General features: G+C 41.2%; 1 protein-coding gene across 1 annotated transcript; it reads left to right on the forward strand.

The window, feature by feature from the left end:
• Positions 1–5,109: 5,109 nt before the first annotated feature.
• Positions 5,110–14,886, forward strand: tpp1 (tripeptidyl peptidase I). Its single transcript, XM_021584284.3, has 13 exons — positions 5,110–5,387; positions 5,799–5,870; positions 5,972–6,111; positions 6,249–6,399; positions 7,940–8,061; positions 8,206–8,384; positions 8,715–8,913; positions 10,760–10,948; positions 11,434–11,506; positions 11,874–11,994; positions 12,293–12,451; positions 12,922–13,047; positions 13,904–14,886. The coding sequence occupies exons 1-13, from the start codon at positions 5,377–5,379 to the stop codon at positions 14,045–14,047; spliced, it is 1,686 nt and encodes a 561-aa protein (XP_021439959.1). The 5' UTR covers positions 5,110–5,376; the 3' UTR covers positions 14,048–14,886.
• Positions 14,887–15,254: the final 368 nt, after the last annotated feature.

The raw sequence follows: 15,254 nt of genomic DNA on the forward strand, positions 1-15,254 counted from the left end.
ACATTGGAATAGATATGGTCAAGATGTCATGCAGGGAATGGGACAATGAGAGGAAACTTCTTCAAAGGGAATCTTTCTGGACCCACAGGCTCAACACTGTCTTTTCTTGGCCTTAATGAGGAGTTCTGCTTAACGTTTTTATAGTTCCAAAGTATTATTTTTTTTTCATCCTAATTTGAATATTGTGTGTAGATATTGATCACATTCCTTGTGTATGGTCATATATTTTGATACATTGAATGTTGATATTGTGTTATATTTTTACCTCCTGTTTCAGGAAGTGATGTCTATATATAGGACCTTCCACCCACACCTCGGACCGTTAGGCCTGATGAAGACCCAAGGGTCAAAGTTGTTATTATAATATCACCAGGGACCATGAGCAGCAGTGTACAGCATTTTCCTTTTTATTTTCTATATTTTATTTCAGCTCATGAAACATGGGACTAACACTTTACATGTTGCGTTTATATATTTGTTCAGTGTTTGTGATCGATATCTACCTATATAACTATTTATGTCTATTGCTTCATAGGCTACAGGGATTCACCTTAGGCACTGGATCCTGAAGAGTAGGAGCGGCAGCTTGTATGCGGAAGGTTCCCGTGTGTAAGTAGAATTTATTGTTTCTTGGAATCCTATTCTAAAGTTGTACCATAGGTTCAATAGCACGTCATTCTTTCGGTAAACGCAAACGTTGATTCACTTATCGCTATGATTGTTCATCAAGGGACAATCAAAATGCTCTGGCATAGCAACATCATCGCAGAGCGAATGTCAAAAACATCCTGAAGACCACAACTGGCTGCACTTACATCCTGGTGGGGAAAATGGCGCCGGATCTCAGCGGAACTCGTAAGTCAGAAATGATCTGCCATTTTGGAATGTGTTAATTATGCACAGACATAATAAATGCTTTCTTCTTGTTTTTGTGCCTTTCTCCTCGACAAGAACTCCCAACATGGCTGTTGAAGAAGTTTCTCTTTGGGTTCTCAAAGAATTGGAAGGAATACCTTGAGTGCTTTTTGTCTTGAGCCGAAAGGGTAAGTTGTTTCTGAGGTCGGGCAATTTGTGTCAAGCGTCTGCGTAGGAGTGCTATGCTGATCTAGAATCAAGTCCCCGGTGTCTGTGTTGTTATTCATAGCCTGTGTTTACACAGGCAGCCCAATTCCCATTTTTTTAAACCAATAAGATCAGCTCTTTTGCCAATAACTGTGCAATAGATCATAATTTGGCTGTCTGTGTAAACGCAGCCATAGTGATCGAAAAGGCAAAACTGATTCGAAATCAGCACTCTTATTCTGAAAGGCTTGATGCATACTGTCCCAGGTCAGCTCGTTAAAATATAATGTGTCATTTTTAATGACTGATGAATAAAGGCAACATATAAAATCCTCTGATTTCAATAGGTCTTTATCTGTCTCTTCGGCTATTCAGGTTTAACAAGTGTTGTAGTCATATCTGTTTGTGTTAAAATCTAGTGCTTCGGTTTTGTCAATTGTTTGTAATGACAAATGCAGTTCAGAAGCTGACAACAGTAAAGGTCCAGAGGGGAGTAAGGACCTGGTAACGCCTCAGAACCATAACCACCTCTCCACCAAAATGCAGTCTTCCACATCCCTGAAGCTAAAGGCCACTAAGAGATGTACGTCCAAAAGTTGGGTCCACATGCTCACTGTATGTTCACTCATGTCTCTTGTTTTAATTAGAATTATATGTTAATTAAATATTTATCCTCCAACAGCTGCTCCTTGGGGTGCCACCTCTGAGGCTACCAGTTTTAAGGTTTCCCGGAGTGGCCGCCTTCTCAAGACCCCTCTGGAGTACTGGAAAGGGGCCAGAGTCATCTTGGATTGTGACATAAACGTCACCATTCATGGGGGTTATGACGAGTCATCTATCCTTCAATTGGTAAGCTTCTGGTCCATTTTTGTCCTGTATATTGTAGAGCAGTGTACCCCAAGCCATTCCACTTATGTAATGTATTCCACTTTCAACACACCTGAATCAACTAATCACCAAGCCATTCATTTGTTGAATTAGGTGTGCTGGTTCTGGAATACATCCAATACGTGGAATGACTGGGGGTTGCTGAGATGTTTGGGAAACTGTTGTAGATTGAGTTGTTGCGTTGCTGCATTAAACTATGTTATTTTCCTTCTTTCTCAGCAAATAAGTACACCTGTAGCCAGAGTATTGTCACTGCTACCACCAAAACCACCCAATGTTTTTTTACCTCCAGCAGAAGGTATGTTTTTTTCTATACATAAGCTTGGGAATGCCTTTATCCTCGTATCCCAGCTCCAACAAAGATGGTGACTGCAGTTTATTTGACAGTGTTACGTTGTGTTCTACAGAACAACTGCAAGCTGACACCAGTGAGGAGGAGGCATTGCCACTGAGAAAAGTGACAGCCTATCAGAGGTCGAAGCCAGAGAAGAACCCCTCTCCCGGGGCCCCCAAGCCTCAGAGGTGTAAAGCTGAGGACAACCCCTTTCACAGGGGCCACAGAATACCCAAGAAGACTAGTCCAAACTTTCAGTGGTCTAAGCCTGAGAACCTCTCCACCAGAGGCCCTGGAAAACCCAAGAGGGCCAGCCCAGCATCTCTGAGGTCCAAGTCTGAAGTCTAAGCACCTGGGAGAGCCCAAGAATACAAGCCTAAGATCTCTGAGTGCAGCAGCGCCTGGCCGCATATGCAGACCCTGCCCCACAATCCCTGACCCCTCCATGTCGCTCCCTCTAGGGCGCCAAGACAACTCGGACAACACCAAAACATCCTCAGAGCTGTTGCCAGGGAAACCGATTAAGGTTTCAGATAAAGCAAACCGGAAAGTGCTTGAAATGCCAAAGAAAAGGGTTAGTTGTCAGAAGAAGCTCCCAGCAAAGCTCCATGAGGACATTGAGATGGAGGGGAAAGACACACGGAGTCGTGGGCCCACGAAAAGGGCTGGCCCACAGAGACCAGGAGAAAAAGGGCGCAAATTCACCAGGTTTCAGCAGGGAAAAAAGGAAGAAAATGCAGATCAATGGACAGAGATGGAACTTCAGAGACTACATGAGTGAGTGCCTACAGTTGTCCAGTCTACATTTTTTTTATCCACAGTGTGTCATTTTGCACAAGAAAATGGCAGTGAGTAGCAAAATAATATTTCAAATAGATGAGAAAGTATGTCATCCAATGCATTGCGTGCATTGCTCAGTTTACTAATCTCAGGTTAATCAATGGCCTCCTAATAACGCATCAAGAGATGTTGAAGAAAAGTTTCAAGCAAGCTAGCATACATAGGCCTAAATGTGTGCAAATTGCTTTGTTTATATAGAAACATGACTGTATTAGTGTATGTGAACGTCCTGTGTGTGTGTTTGGCTTTCAGGGCTGTTACGTCATTTCCTAAACACATTAATAACTTCTGGGTGAACGTTGCCATGGTGGTGGGCACCCGTTCAGCCGAGGAGTGCCAGGAGCAGTACAACGCCCATGCTCCCACCAAGTCCACGAAGAAAAATGAAGTGCCCCAAAAGAAGGAGCTATGCAAGTTACTTTATCTAGCATTTTTATCCATAAGAAAAAGCCTAAATGGATCTGCCTTATGTAGCATTTTTATCCATAAGATATGCATCAAGGAACCTGATGTGACTGAACACATTGAGCTCTCACTGATTGAAATTTTATTTTAATGTTGAACAGTTGTTTGTTTTATTCAATCACTATCTATACACTCTGTACGTCAATAAGAATTACAGAGAATTTATGTGACAATGTCATATTATATTTGAATTGTAGTGATTAGACCACCCTGGGTAACCGCGAGAAAGGGCACACTGAAGCGGAAGCAGCAGGTGAGGAACCTCCTGGACCACATGCCCAAGGATGACCACAATGACATCTTTAACAGCTCGCCCATGCAGAACAACAAGTGGGTCAAGGTGTGTTGTTTTTCCACCTGGGGTGCAAACGTCTCAACAATGTTGCCGTTTTTGGGTTCTTTAGGAAAATATTCAGAAAACATTCAGAAAAATTCAAAGAAGACTCCACACACAAGTCTTGTATTCTTCCCACGTGTGTCCTTAAGCCCATATAGATATAGATTGTCATCTTGCTTGCATGTGCAAAATTTATATTTAACAACGACTGATACATATACTTAATTATCTTCCATTTCTAAAAGCTTGTATGTGCAAAATGTATATTTCAATACAGCCGATAGCTTCACTTGCTTCTCTGAAGCTTATACTTAAGTAATATACTTAATAAGTAATAGTATAAATCATTTCAAATTCCTAATGTTATTAAGCACCATTTACAGAAAGCCAGGGGCACTTTCCAACACTCAGACATCATTTACAAACAAAACATTTGTGGTTGGTGAGTCCGCCATGACCAGGGATGTTCTCTTGTTAATTGTGTGAATTGGACTATTTTCCTGACCTGTTAACCATTGAAAATGTAACGAGTACTTTTTGGTGTCAGGGACATTATTTTTGTTAGGAATGTAGTGAAGTAGAATAGAAAAGTACAGATACCCCCCAAAACTACTTAAGTAGTACTTTAAAGTGTTTTTATTTAAAACCTCTACAGGATCGGTGTCCCCGTCTCGGGACAGTTGAGCTAAAGTAGGCTAATGCGAATAGCATGAGGTTGTAAGTAACAAGAACATTTCCCAGGACATAGACATATCTGATATTGGCAGAACGTTTAAATTCTTGTTAATCTAACTGCACTGTCCAATTTACAGTAGCTATTACAGTGAAAGAATACCATGCTATTGTTTGAGTGCACAGTTATGAATGCAATGGTTCATTGGATCAGTCTTAAACTTTTAATACACTGCTCCCATCTAGTGGCAAAAATATAAATTGAGCCTGGGTTGGAATAATACATTATGGCCGTTCTCGTATTTCAAAGATGATGGTACAAAAAAATTATTAATTTCACAATTCCACAAACTTCAAAGTGTTTCCTTTCAAATGGTATCAAGAATACATATCCTTGCTTCAGGTCCTGAGCTACAGGCAGTTAGATTTGGGTATGTCATTTTAGGCGAAAATTGAAAGAATGGGGCGGATCCTTAAAAGTTTTTTTAAAGCATGAGTTTCACAAATCTTGTTCATTGCACCACTCATACAAATGTGGATTCTAATGAATAATTTATTTCTGAAATTCTAAAGTAAGAATAAGCACCGCAAAAAGCTGACGACAACATCATGGGACCTTGAGTTTACAGCATTTTGTCCTTCATGCCGTTAACTAGTCACGTGACAGGCTACAGCTCATATGGTCATGTGATGAGGAACCGACACTAATATTATCCAGCAAACAACAATTCGAAAACAAAGTCGTTCCTTGCGTTGAGAGTCAACGAATGTCACCAAAATGAGGGTTCTGTAAGTATTTCCATTATATCATTCTCCACGTTTGATTGTTTAGAATGGGACAATAACACCCGAAGTCCTTGTGGTTTTTGCTTCTAGCTAAAATGATACATTGTTGACCTATTTTACATGAAGACCTTTGAGCTATAACGTTACTTCCTTCTTAACTAAGCTATTCTAGAGATTTTTGTTTTGTGGACGATTTCCACTAAGGGAGTTGTCGAGAATCTCTGCAGCCTTGCACAAGCAGTAGCGCAGATCCTTTGTTTAGCCCAGAGTTCAAACGTTTTCAGAATGTTGTACTTTAATTTACCAGATGTATAACGTTAATGCTCTCGCGCAATTTAAGAAGACATTTATGAATGTTGTTCTCTGATATTTTGTTTTTAAACACTCTTTTTTTTTTTTGAATTTTAATTTTAGGTTGGCCTTCTGTGTCCTCATATGCAGCTCATTGAATTTGTGTGAACATCTTGAGGCTGATCAAGACATCTTGTGAGCAAACAACCTTAACATTGTACAGCTTTTGTAAATGAACTACTACAATGTGTGATTTTTACCATCATTTGAAGCTACTTCACATAATGTAATTTCAGGATACCAGAAGACTGGACTCGTATAGGCAGGATTGACCCCACAGAGAAGTTGGAGCTGACCTTTGCTTTGAGGCAGCAGAATGTGGATCAACTGGAACACCTGCTGCTACTGGTTTCGGACCCTGAGTCGGCACAATATGGTAGAAATAATTTTTCATGCTTACAACGGCAAACCATTTTAGGCCATTAGATGTTGAACTTCCTGACTTTTATCCCCTCTGATAATGGATTTTGCATTACCATGTACTCCTTTACAGCACTGTCAATTCTGTCTTAGGCAAGCATCTGACTCTAGAGGAAGTGGCCGCTTTAGTACGTCCATCCCAGCTGACCCAGAAAGTGGTTCGTCACTGGCTGCAGAGTCACGGGGTCACAGACTGCCAGACCATCCTCACTCAGGACTTCCTCCAATGCACCATGAACACGCAGTAAGGGCCTCTCTCTCAAATCACATGCACCGACTACAACAGGTGTAGACTCTGTTGTGAAATTCTTGCTTACAAGCCCTTCCCAACGATGCAAAGTAAAAAAATATATAATAGTAACACGAGGAATGAAGTATACAAGAATAAAGCTATATACAGGGAGTACCTGATCAATGTGGATTTGAGGTAGTCACCTGCTTGTTGAACATCTAATTCCAAAGTCATGGACATTAACATTGCGTCCCCCCCGTTTGCTACTATAACAGCTTCCATTCTTCTGGGAAGAATGATGTTAGATGTTGGAACATTGCTGCGTGGACTTGTTTCCATTCATCCACGACCATTAGTGAGGTTGGGTGATTAGGCCTGGTTTGCAGTCGGCATTCCAAATCATCCCAAAGGTTTTTGATGGGATTGAGGTTCAGGGCTCTGTGCAGGCCAGTCAAGTTCTTCTACACTGATCTTGACAAAACATGCTGAAACAGGAAAGGGCCTTCTCCAAACTGTTGCCACCAAGTTGGAAGAATTATTTATATATATATATATATATATATATATATATATATATATATATATATATATATATATATATTTACCTTTATTTAACTAGGCAAGTCAGTTAAGAACAAATTATTGTCATTGTATGGTGTAGCATTAAGATTTCCCTTCACTGGAACTAAGGGGCCTAGCCCGAACCACGATAAACAGCCCCAGACTATTATTCCTCCTCCACCAAACTTGACAGTTTTCACTGAATTTGGGCAGGTAGCATTCTCCTGGCATCCACCAAACCCAGATTTGTCTGTCAGACTGCCAGATGGTGAAGCGTGATTCATCACTTCAGAGAACGTGTTTCCACTGCGGTGAGCTTTACACCACTCCAGCCCACGCTTGGCATTCGCATGGTGATCTTAGGCTTGTGTCCGGCTGCTCGGCCACGGAAACCCATTTCATGAAGCACCCGACAAACCGTTTTTGTGCTGACGTTGCTTCCAGAGGCAGACGATTTTACGCGCTACACACTAAAGCACTCGGCGGTCCTGTTCTGTGAGCTTGTGCAGAAATTTGACACGCTGGCTTGTTCGAAAGGTGGCATCCTGTGACGGTGCCAAGTTGAGTAACTGAGCTCTTCATTAAGGACATTCCACTGCCAATGTTTGTTTATGGAGATTGCATGGCTGTGTGCTCGATTTTATACACCTGTCAGCAACAGTGTGGCTGAAATGGCTGAATCCACTCATTTTAAAGCGGTGTGTGTATATATAGTGTATGTACATGAAGGCAGAGTGAAAAAGTGACTAGGTATCAGGATTAATAATAATAAATAGAGTAGCAGCAACATAATGAGTGGAAAAGTGTGTATATCTTGTGAGTGTGCATAGTCAGTCCGGGTAACCATTTAATGAACTATTTAGCAGTCTTATGGCTTGGGGTAGAAGCTGTCTTGAAACCTGTTGGTCCGAGAGCCGACGAGCCAGTACACAGGCCCTGCACTCCATACAGATGCCACAGAGAGTGAGGCTTTCTACTTCTCCTGTTTCAGAGTGGCAGAGGCCCTGCTTCCAGGCATTGAGTTTCACCGCTACGTAAGAGATGGCATCTCCCTGGTGAGGTCATCATCTGCATACCACGTGCATGAGGATGTTCTCCAACATCTTGACTTTGGTGAGCAGCAATTTCATCTTGACCATTTCTGAGGTTATCGACAGAAATGCTATTATCTTATAGCTCATCTGGTAGTAGTATAACAACATAAGTTAAGAGTATGACAAACAATGTTATGGATGTGATTTGTTTTCCCACCCATAGTTGGCGGTGTTCACCGCTTTCCACCCAAGGGGCAGGACCTCAATGAAGTCTTGACAAAGAGGAGACGGTCTAGAGCGAAGTTTCATCTTGGAAACACACCCGCCACCCTCAGGTCTCGCTACAACCTGACCGCAGCGGACGTGGGTTCAGCTCAGAACAACAGTCAAGCCGTGGCTCAGGTATTTGGCCACTTTTTACGTCAATACCAATGGGACAGCTGTGTCAGACGAGAACAGTTGATAGAAAATACAGGGGGCAAACGCTTTGCCTCATTCTAACAATGAACTTGCCTGTCTGGCATAATGGGAATCTAAAGGCTCAATTAAATTAGCACACTTTGCTCAGTAGCTCTTTTTCCCATGGTCAAATAAACTGATCTTTGGTACTGTATATAAACCTACAACTACTGCCAGGTAGACCCCCCCCCCCCACAGATAAAGGGTGAAATTTGTATGGTGGATATGGTTTGTTTGAATTCCAGCATAGCTATCATCTTATCATCTGTCCAGTTCTTGGAGCAGTTCTACCACCCTGCTGACCTGGCTGAGTTCATGACGCTGTTCGGACGGAGCTTCCAGCACCTGTCTAAGATTGACCGGGTGGTTGGTGTTCAGGGAGCAGGGAAGGCCGGTCTGGAGGCCAGCTTGGATGTAGAGTACATCATGAGCACAGGGGCCAACATACCTACATGGGTCTTCACCAATCCAGGTATACTAACAATGACAAACCAGAGTGTGAATGTAGCCTTAGTCACATGGCAAGTGCAGAGAGGTTTATTTTAATTTGTATGTTAATCCTTTGGCAGACGTGACTTATAATAAGTTAATTGAACTAAGGAATTTGAGACGACCACATATCATTGTAGTAAGTAGGCTAAAAACTTTCCAGAAAAGCTAGCAACGGCCACAATGCTAGTGAGATCAAATACCAAGTGGTATATATTTAGCCTCTTCCAACTATCTTTAGCTATGTCTCATATTGTACCAATCCAAAGTTTGGACACCTACTATTTCAAGGGTTTTTCTTTATTTTTACTATATTGTAGAATAATACGGAAGACATCAAAACTATGAGACGACACACATGGAATCATGTAGTAACCAAAAAGTGTTTTAGATTCTCCACATTTGCTACCCTTTGCCTTGATGGCTTTGCACACTCTTGGCATTCTCTCAACCAGCTTCACCTGGAAGTCTTTTCCAACAGTCTTGAAGGATTTCCCAAATATGCTTAGTACTTCTTGGCTGCTTTACCTTCATTCTGCAGTCTATCTTAATTGGGTTGAAGTCAGGTGATTGTGGAGGCCAGGCCACCATTCTTGGTCAATTAGCCCTTCCACAGCCTGGAGGTGTGTTGGGTCATTGTCCTGTTGAAAAACAAATGATAGTCCCACTAAGCACAAACCAGATGGGATGGCGTATCGTTGCAGATTGCTGTGGTAGCCATGCTGGTTGTGTGCCTTATTCTAAATGAATCAGTGTCACCAGCAAAGCACCGTCACACCTCTTCCATGCTTCACGGGGGGGAACCACACATGCAGAGATCATCTGTTCACCTACTCTGCATCTCACAAAGACATGGTGGTCGAAAACAAAAATCTAAAATTTGGACCAAAGGACAGATTTCCACTGGTCTAATGTCCATTGCTCGTGTTTCTTGGCCCAAGCAAGTCTCTTCTTCTTATTGGTGTTCGTTAGTGGCTTCTTTTCATCAATTTGACCATGAAGGCCTAACTCGCACTGTGTCCTCTGAACAGTTGATGTTGAAATGTGTCTGTTACTTGAACTCTATGAAGCATTTTTTTGGGCTGCAATTTCTGAGGCTGGTAACTCTAATGAATTTTCCTTTGCAGCAGAGGTAACTCCGCGTCTTTCTTTCCTGTGGCGGTCCTCATGAGAGCCAGTTTCATCATAGTGCTTGATGGTTTTGGCAACTGCACTTTAAGAAATTTTCAGAATTGACCGACCGTGTCTTAAAGTAATGATGAACTGTCGTTTCTCTTTTACTTATTTGCGCTGTTCTTGCCATAATATGGACTTGGTCTTTTACCAAATAGGGCTATCTTCTGTATACCACCCCTACCTTGTCAGAACAACTGATTGGCTCAAACGCATTAAGAAGGAAAGAAATTCCACAAAGTAACTTTTAACAAGGCACACCTGTTATTTGAAATGTATTCCAGGTGACGACCTCCTGAAGCTGGTTGAAAGAAGAGTGCGCAAAGCTGCCATCCAGGCATGGTGTGGCTACTAGAAATTCAAATATAAACTATTTTGATTTAACACTTCAATTTTATTTTTTACATTATTTCATAGTTTTGATGTCTACACTATTATTCTACATTGTAGAAAATAGTAAAAAATAAAGGAAGAACCCTGGAATGAGCAGGTGTGTCCAAACTTTTGACTGGTACCATATGTTCATACTAATATACCACTTTAGAATGAAGCAATGCATTGGGGTTGCACTCTTAGTACAGGTAGGTAGTATGATGTTGAAACAGCCTTTTTCTGATAGTGGTTTGATAATGGGACACTGCTTGACTGCTCCTCAGGTCGGCATGAGACCCAGGAGCCATTCCTCCAGTGGATGTTGCTGCTCAGCAACATGACAGACATCCCTTGGGTCCACACCATCAGCTACGGGGACGATGAGGACAGCTTGTCCTCCGCCTACATGATGCGCATCAACACTGAGTTCATGAAGGCTGGCGTACGGGGCATTTCTATACTGTTTGCCTCAGGTTAGTCTGTGCTAGCCTGGGCCCAAATCTGTTCATGCCAACACCAATTGTCATTGTCACGCATTTCATGTGACGATGACCAATGGTGTTGGCAAAAGCACACAACTAGTTCTGGAACCAGGCTAAGTCAGTGTTTTTTGACCTCTTACTTGGAAGTGTTTACGATCTTGATCGAGTAGTCAGTGACAGCAGATTTAATATGATATAGACTATTTGAATAGTTCAAACTCAAGCAGGTGTTGTGGATGTTGTAAGAGGTGAGGTGGCCTTTCTTTTTGTGGGGCTGCCATTTAGTTACTCTGGAAATGTGTGCGTAATATCAGATGAGTCAGGCAGGCCTATGAAACATGAACAAGTCACCATGTATAGTTGAGTAAATTGATGACTAAAATTGTGGACAACAGTTTTTTTTTTTTTATAATCCATAAATCATGAGTAAGAATTTCCTTGGCGTTCGCTTTCATACTTGAACTGTCTTGCCTCAGGTGATAGTGGAGCTGGCTGCAGACACTTGACTAAAGGAGAGAATTCTTTCCGACCAAGCTTTCCTGCATCAAGGTGAGTCATTGCCACTGTCGAAATAAACTAATGGCACTTGTGTTTTTTGGGGTGTTCGTTGTTTCATTTGAATCCATGAAGTATGAAAAGTGTTCAATCCAGGTGCGGGTTATAGGCATTGCGGTTTTTAAAGGGAATTTCTCGATTGATTTCACATGTGCAGTGTTTAACGTGGCAACAGCATTTAAATGCAGCAGTGCAATGTGTGCGCATCTGAGGCTAAATACTTAGTCTCTAAACTAGTCAACAATAGTCTGTTTTGTAATCTGAAATCAATAGAATAAGAAAACCAGTGTCTTCGTGGGGTCTGTTTTCCTGTCCATACCCAAATCATCTGTTCTCTGAAGTTAAGTTTATATGCTTTCAGCCCATACGTGACGACAGTGGGGGGAACTTCATTCAAGAATCCATTCAAGGTCACCTATGAGGTCACCGACTACATCAGTGGCGGCGGCTTCAGCAATGTTTTTAAGATGCCGGACTACCAGGTATTAAGAGTGTCTATACAGGACATAAACCCACAGGTTTTCCCAGATCTGTGCTTTTTTAAATTTGATCTTTAGAATTTGAAAAACGATATGCTTTACGTAACTGAGTGAAAAGACTAACATGTATTCACTAACTATCAGATTAGGTACACAAAGGTTCTCTCAACAAATGAGGTCCTGTCTACTGGTAGAATTAGCCATCACTGATGCATAGTAAATGTGTGAAGTATTTATTTCCGTATGGTTTATTTGGATATACTTATTCAATCATCTGATAGCCTGTCACTTTTTGCCACAGGTCGGTGCTGTGGAGGGTTATCTGAAAGCAGTGCCGGGTCTCCCTCCAAAGACGTACTTCAACACCAGTGGAAGGGCCTACCCAGACATAGCTGCTCTCTCAGACAACTACTGGGTGGTCACCGACAGGGTACCCATCCCCTGGGTGTCTGGTACTTCGGTAAGAAAATAGTATCTCATAGGGTGAATCTCAAAGTATATTTTGTTGATTCCTCATGTCCTCTCACAACCTCAACAGATTGGAGAAGTACTGAGGTTCCTTCTCTCAAACCTCCAATATACTTTGAGAAGGAGGCAAAGAATAAACTCAAGACTTTTTAGATTCACCTATAGATTTTTTCTTCTCTCACCTGCTTATCTCCCAAATATATAAAATGTTTTCAATTATCTGAGAGAAATATTATATTTACATTTTAGTTATTTTAGACGCTCTTATCCAGAGCGACGTACAGGAGCAATTAGGGTTGTGCCTTGCTCAAGGGCACATCGACACATGTTTCACCTAGTCGGCTCGGGGATTCGAACCAGCGACCTTTCGGTTACTGGCCCAATGCTCTTAACCATTAAGCTACCTGTCGACTCTTGGATCATATAATGCATTAACAATTAATATTTACTTGTGTTCTTTAGGCCTCCACCCCTGTGGTTGGAGGAATCCTCTCTCTGATCAATGACCAGCGCTTTCTGAAAGGCCTGCCTTCTCTGGGCTTCCTCAATCCCCGCCTGTATCAGCTGCAGGGCCAGGGACTCTTTGATGTAAGTCACTGATCATTAGATATGGAGAAAATAAGACTAGTTTCTTGTTGTGTATGGTAGTGTCATGTATTTATCTTTTGTGTATATTCACAGCAGTGGTGGAAAAACTATCCAATAGTCATACTTGAGTTAAAGTAAATATACTCTAATCAAAAATGACTCAAGTGAAAGTCACCTGGTAAAATACTAGAGTAAAAGTATTTGGTTTAAAATATACTTAAGTATCAAAAAATAAATGTAATTTCTAAAATATCTTTACGTATTAATCACTTCAAACTCCAACCACACAGCATTTACTTATTGATAGCTAGCGGCACACTGTAACACTTAGACATATTTACAAATGAAGCAATTGTGTTTAGTGAGTCCACCAGCTCAGACGCAGTAGGGATGACCTAGGATGTTTTGATACGTGGTTGAATTTAACCATTTTCCTGTCCTACTACGCATTCAAAATGTAACGAGTACTTTTGGGTGTCAGGGAAAATGTATAGAGTAAAAAGTACATTATTTTCTTGAGAAATGTAAGTAAAGGAAAAGTTGTCAAACATAAATGGTAAAGTACAGATGCCCCCAAAAACTACTTAAGTAGTACTTTAAAGTATTTTTACTTAAGTACTTTACACCATCTGATTCACAGCAATGGAGCATCTTGTGTCGGGGTCCTAGAGTACTGCAGGGGATCTGCAGCCAGATTAATGTATATAATTTTTTAATGTTACCTAAAACAGATTAAACTAAAAGTTTGAGAACCCCTGATTTAGTGTTTCCCAGTTTTCTATTCTGAACACCACCAAAAGATGGCAGTAGAGAAGAGTCATTGCATTTACTGACTGCTTTCTGTTCCTACCCCCAGGTGACTGATGGTTGTCACCTGAGCTGTCTGGACGAGCAGGTCCAGGGGCAGGGATTCTGCGCGGCACCGTCATGGGACCCAGTCACCGGATGGGGAACGCCCAACTACCCTGCTCTGCTGGCTGCCCTGGTGTTGGAGAAATGAACTCCTGGGGCTCTGTTCAGAAAGTGGAAATGTAACAAAGGTAGTATGTGGAACAAACCTTTGTCTGCGGTGTAGAGTAGGGATTGTGTCAGCTCTATATTTGTTACATTTCTAGCTGCAACATTCTGAACGTTTCACCTCAGAATACACCCCTGACACATTTGAAGTATTTCAGCTGCCTGCTTATATGGTGTCTAGCAATGTCCCTTTCCATTGTAAATTACACTGGACAGATACTTTATTTTTAAATGGAAAATGCAATTTTGGCGTTTCCTTCGTCTCAGGTTGTTTGATACTTTTTGAAGGATGGACTCATTTAATGTGGTCAGTGATGTGAAAATGAATGTACATTTTACAAGTTCATCAGTCAGCCATATGTTTGCAACCAGATCAGGTGGGGTAATCAATGACAAGGTACGTAGGTCGACAAAAAAAACCTGTATCTTGTTTTTGCATGCGTGTTCTGATAAATATTTCTGCTCAAAGGAGGTTAAAGTTAGGCCCATGCTATAAATTTATCTGAATCTTGGCCAGAGTTTTGTATGAGGAGAGAAGCAACATTTACCATCGCGTTACTGATTTAAAATATGTTCTGCTGTGGTTGCACACAGAGGCCTAACCAAATACTTACCGATTTACTCTTGATGTGCTCATTGAGCAAAATAATTCTGCTAATCTCTATCCACCAGAATTGTTGCACTTGTTTTTACTTTTTAATCGATTTTGGGGGAAATGGTCCATGCAATATATTAAAGACTACATATGTCACATTGATTGTAAACATGCTTGTTAACTTAAGTCTTTGCCTTTAGGAATTAAACTGTGTACGTGAAATTGTATTTAATTCTGTGTATCTGTAATTAGACTGAATAACCAACCACAAATGGATATAAGAACAGGATGACTATCCATGGGTCACTGTCTGAGTATCAAACTGCAGAGCAAAATCAGATGTGTGGCAGAGAAAGGGAAAAAAAATAGAAAATGTGGCATTCTGACCACTTATTGAAAAGACATTGTACACCATGTTGGTACACCATGTTGGTACCTATTGGGAACAGTCCTTACCAAAAGGAAATGTCACAACAGATTAAATATTTTTTATATTTTATCTGTACAACCTTAAAGGGGTGCTCTTGCAGGTGCTACATAAATGTTTGGACATATTAATGATATTCATCCATTTGATTCTTGAATATTCACTGTG

The sequence above is a fragment of the Oncorhynchus mykiss genome, chromosome 25 (genome assembly GCF_057628025.1).
Source record: "Oncorhynchus mykiss isolate SJ-2025 chromosome 25, ASM5762802v1, whole genome shotgun sequence".
Lineage (NCBI taxonomy): Eukaryota > Metazoa > Chordata > Actinopteri > Salmoniformes > Salmonidae > Oncorhynchus > Oncorhynchus mykiss.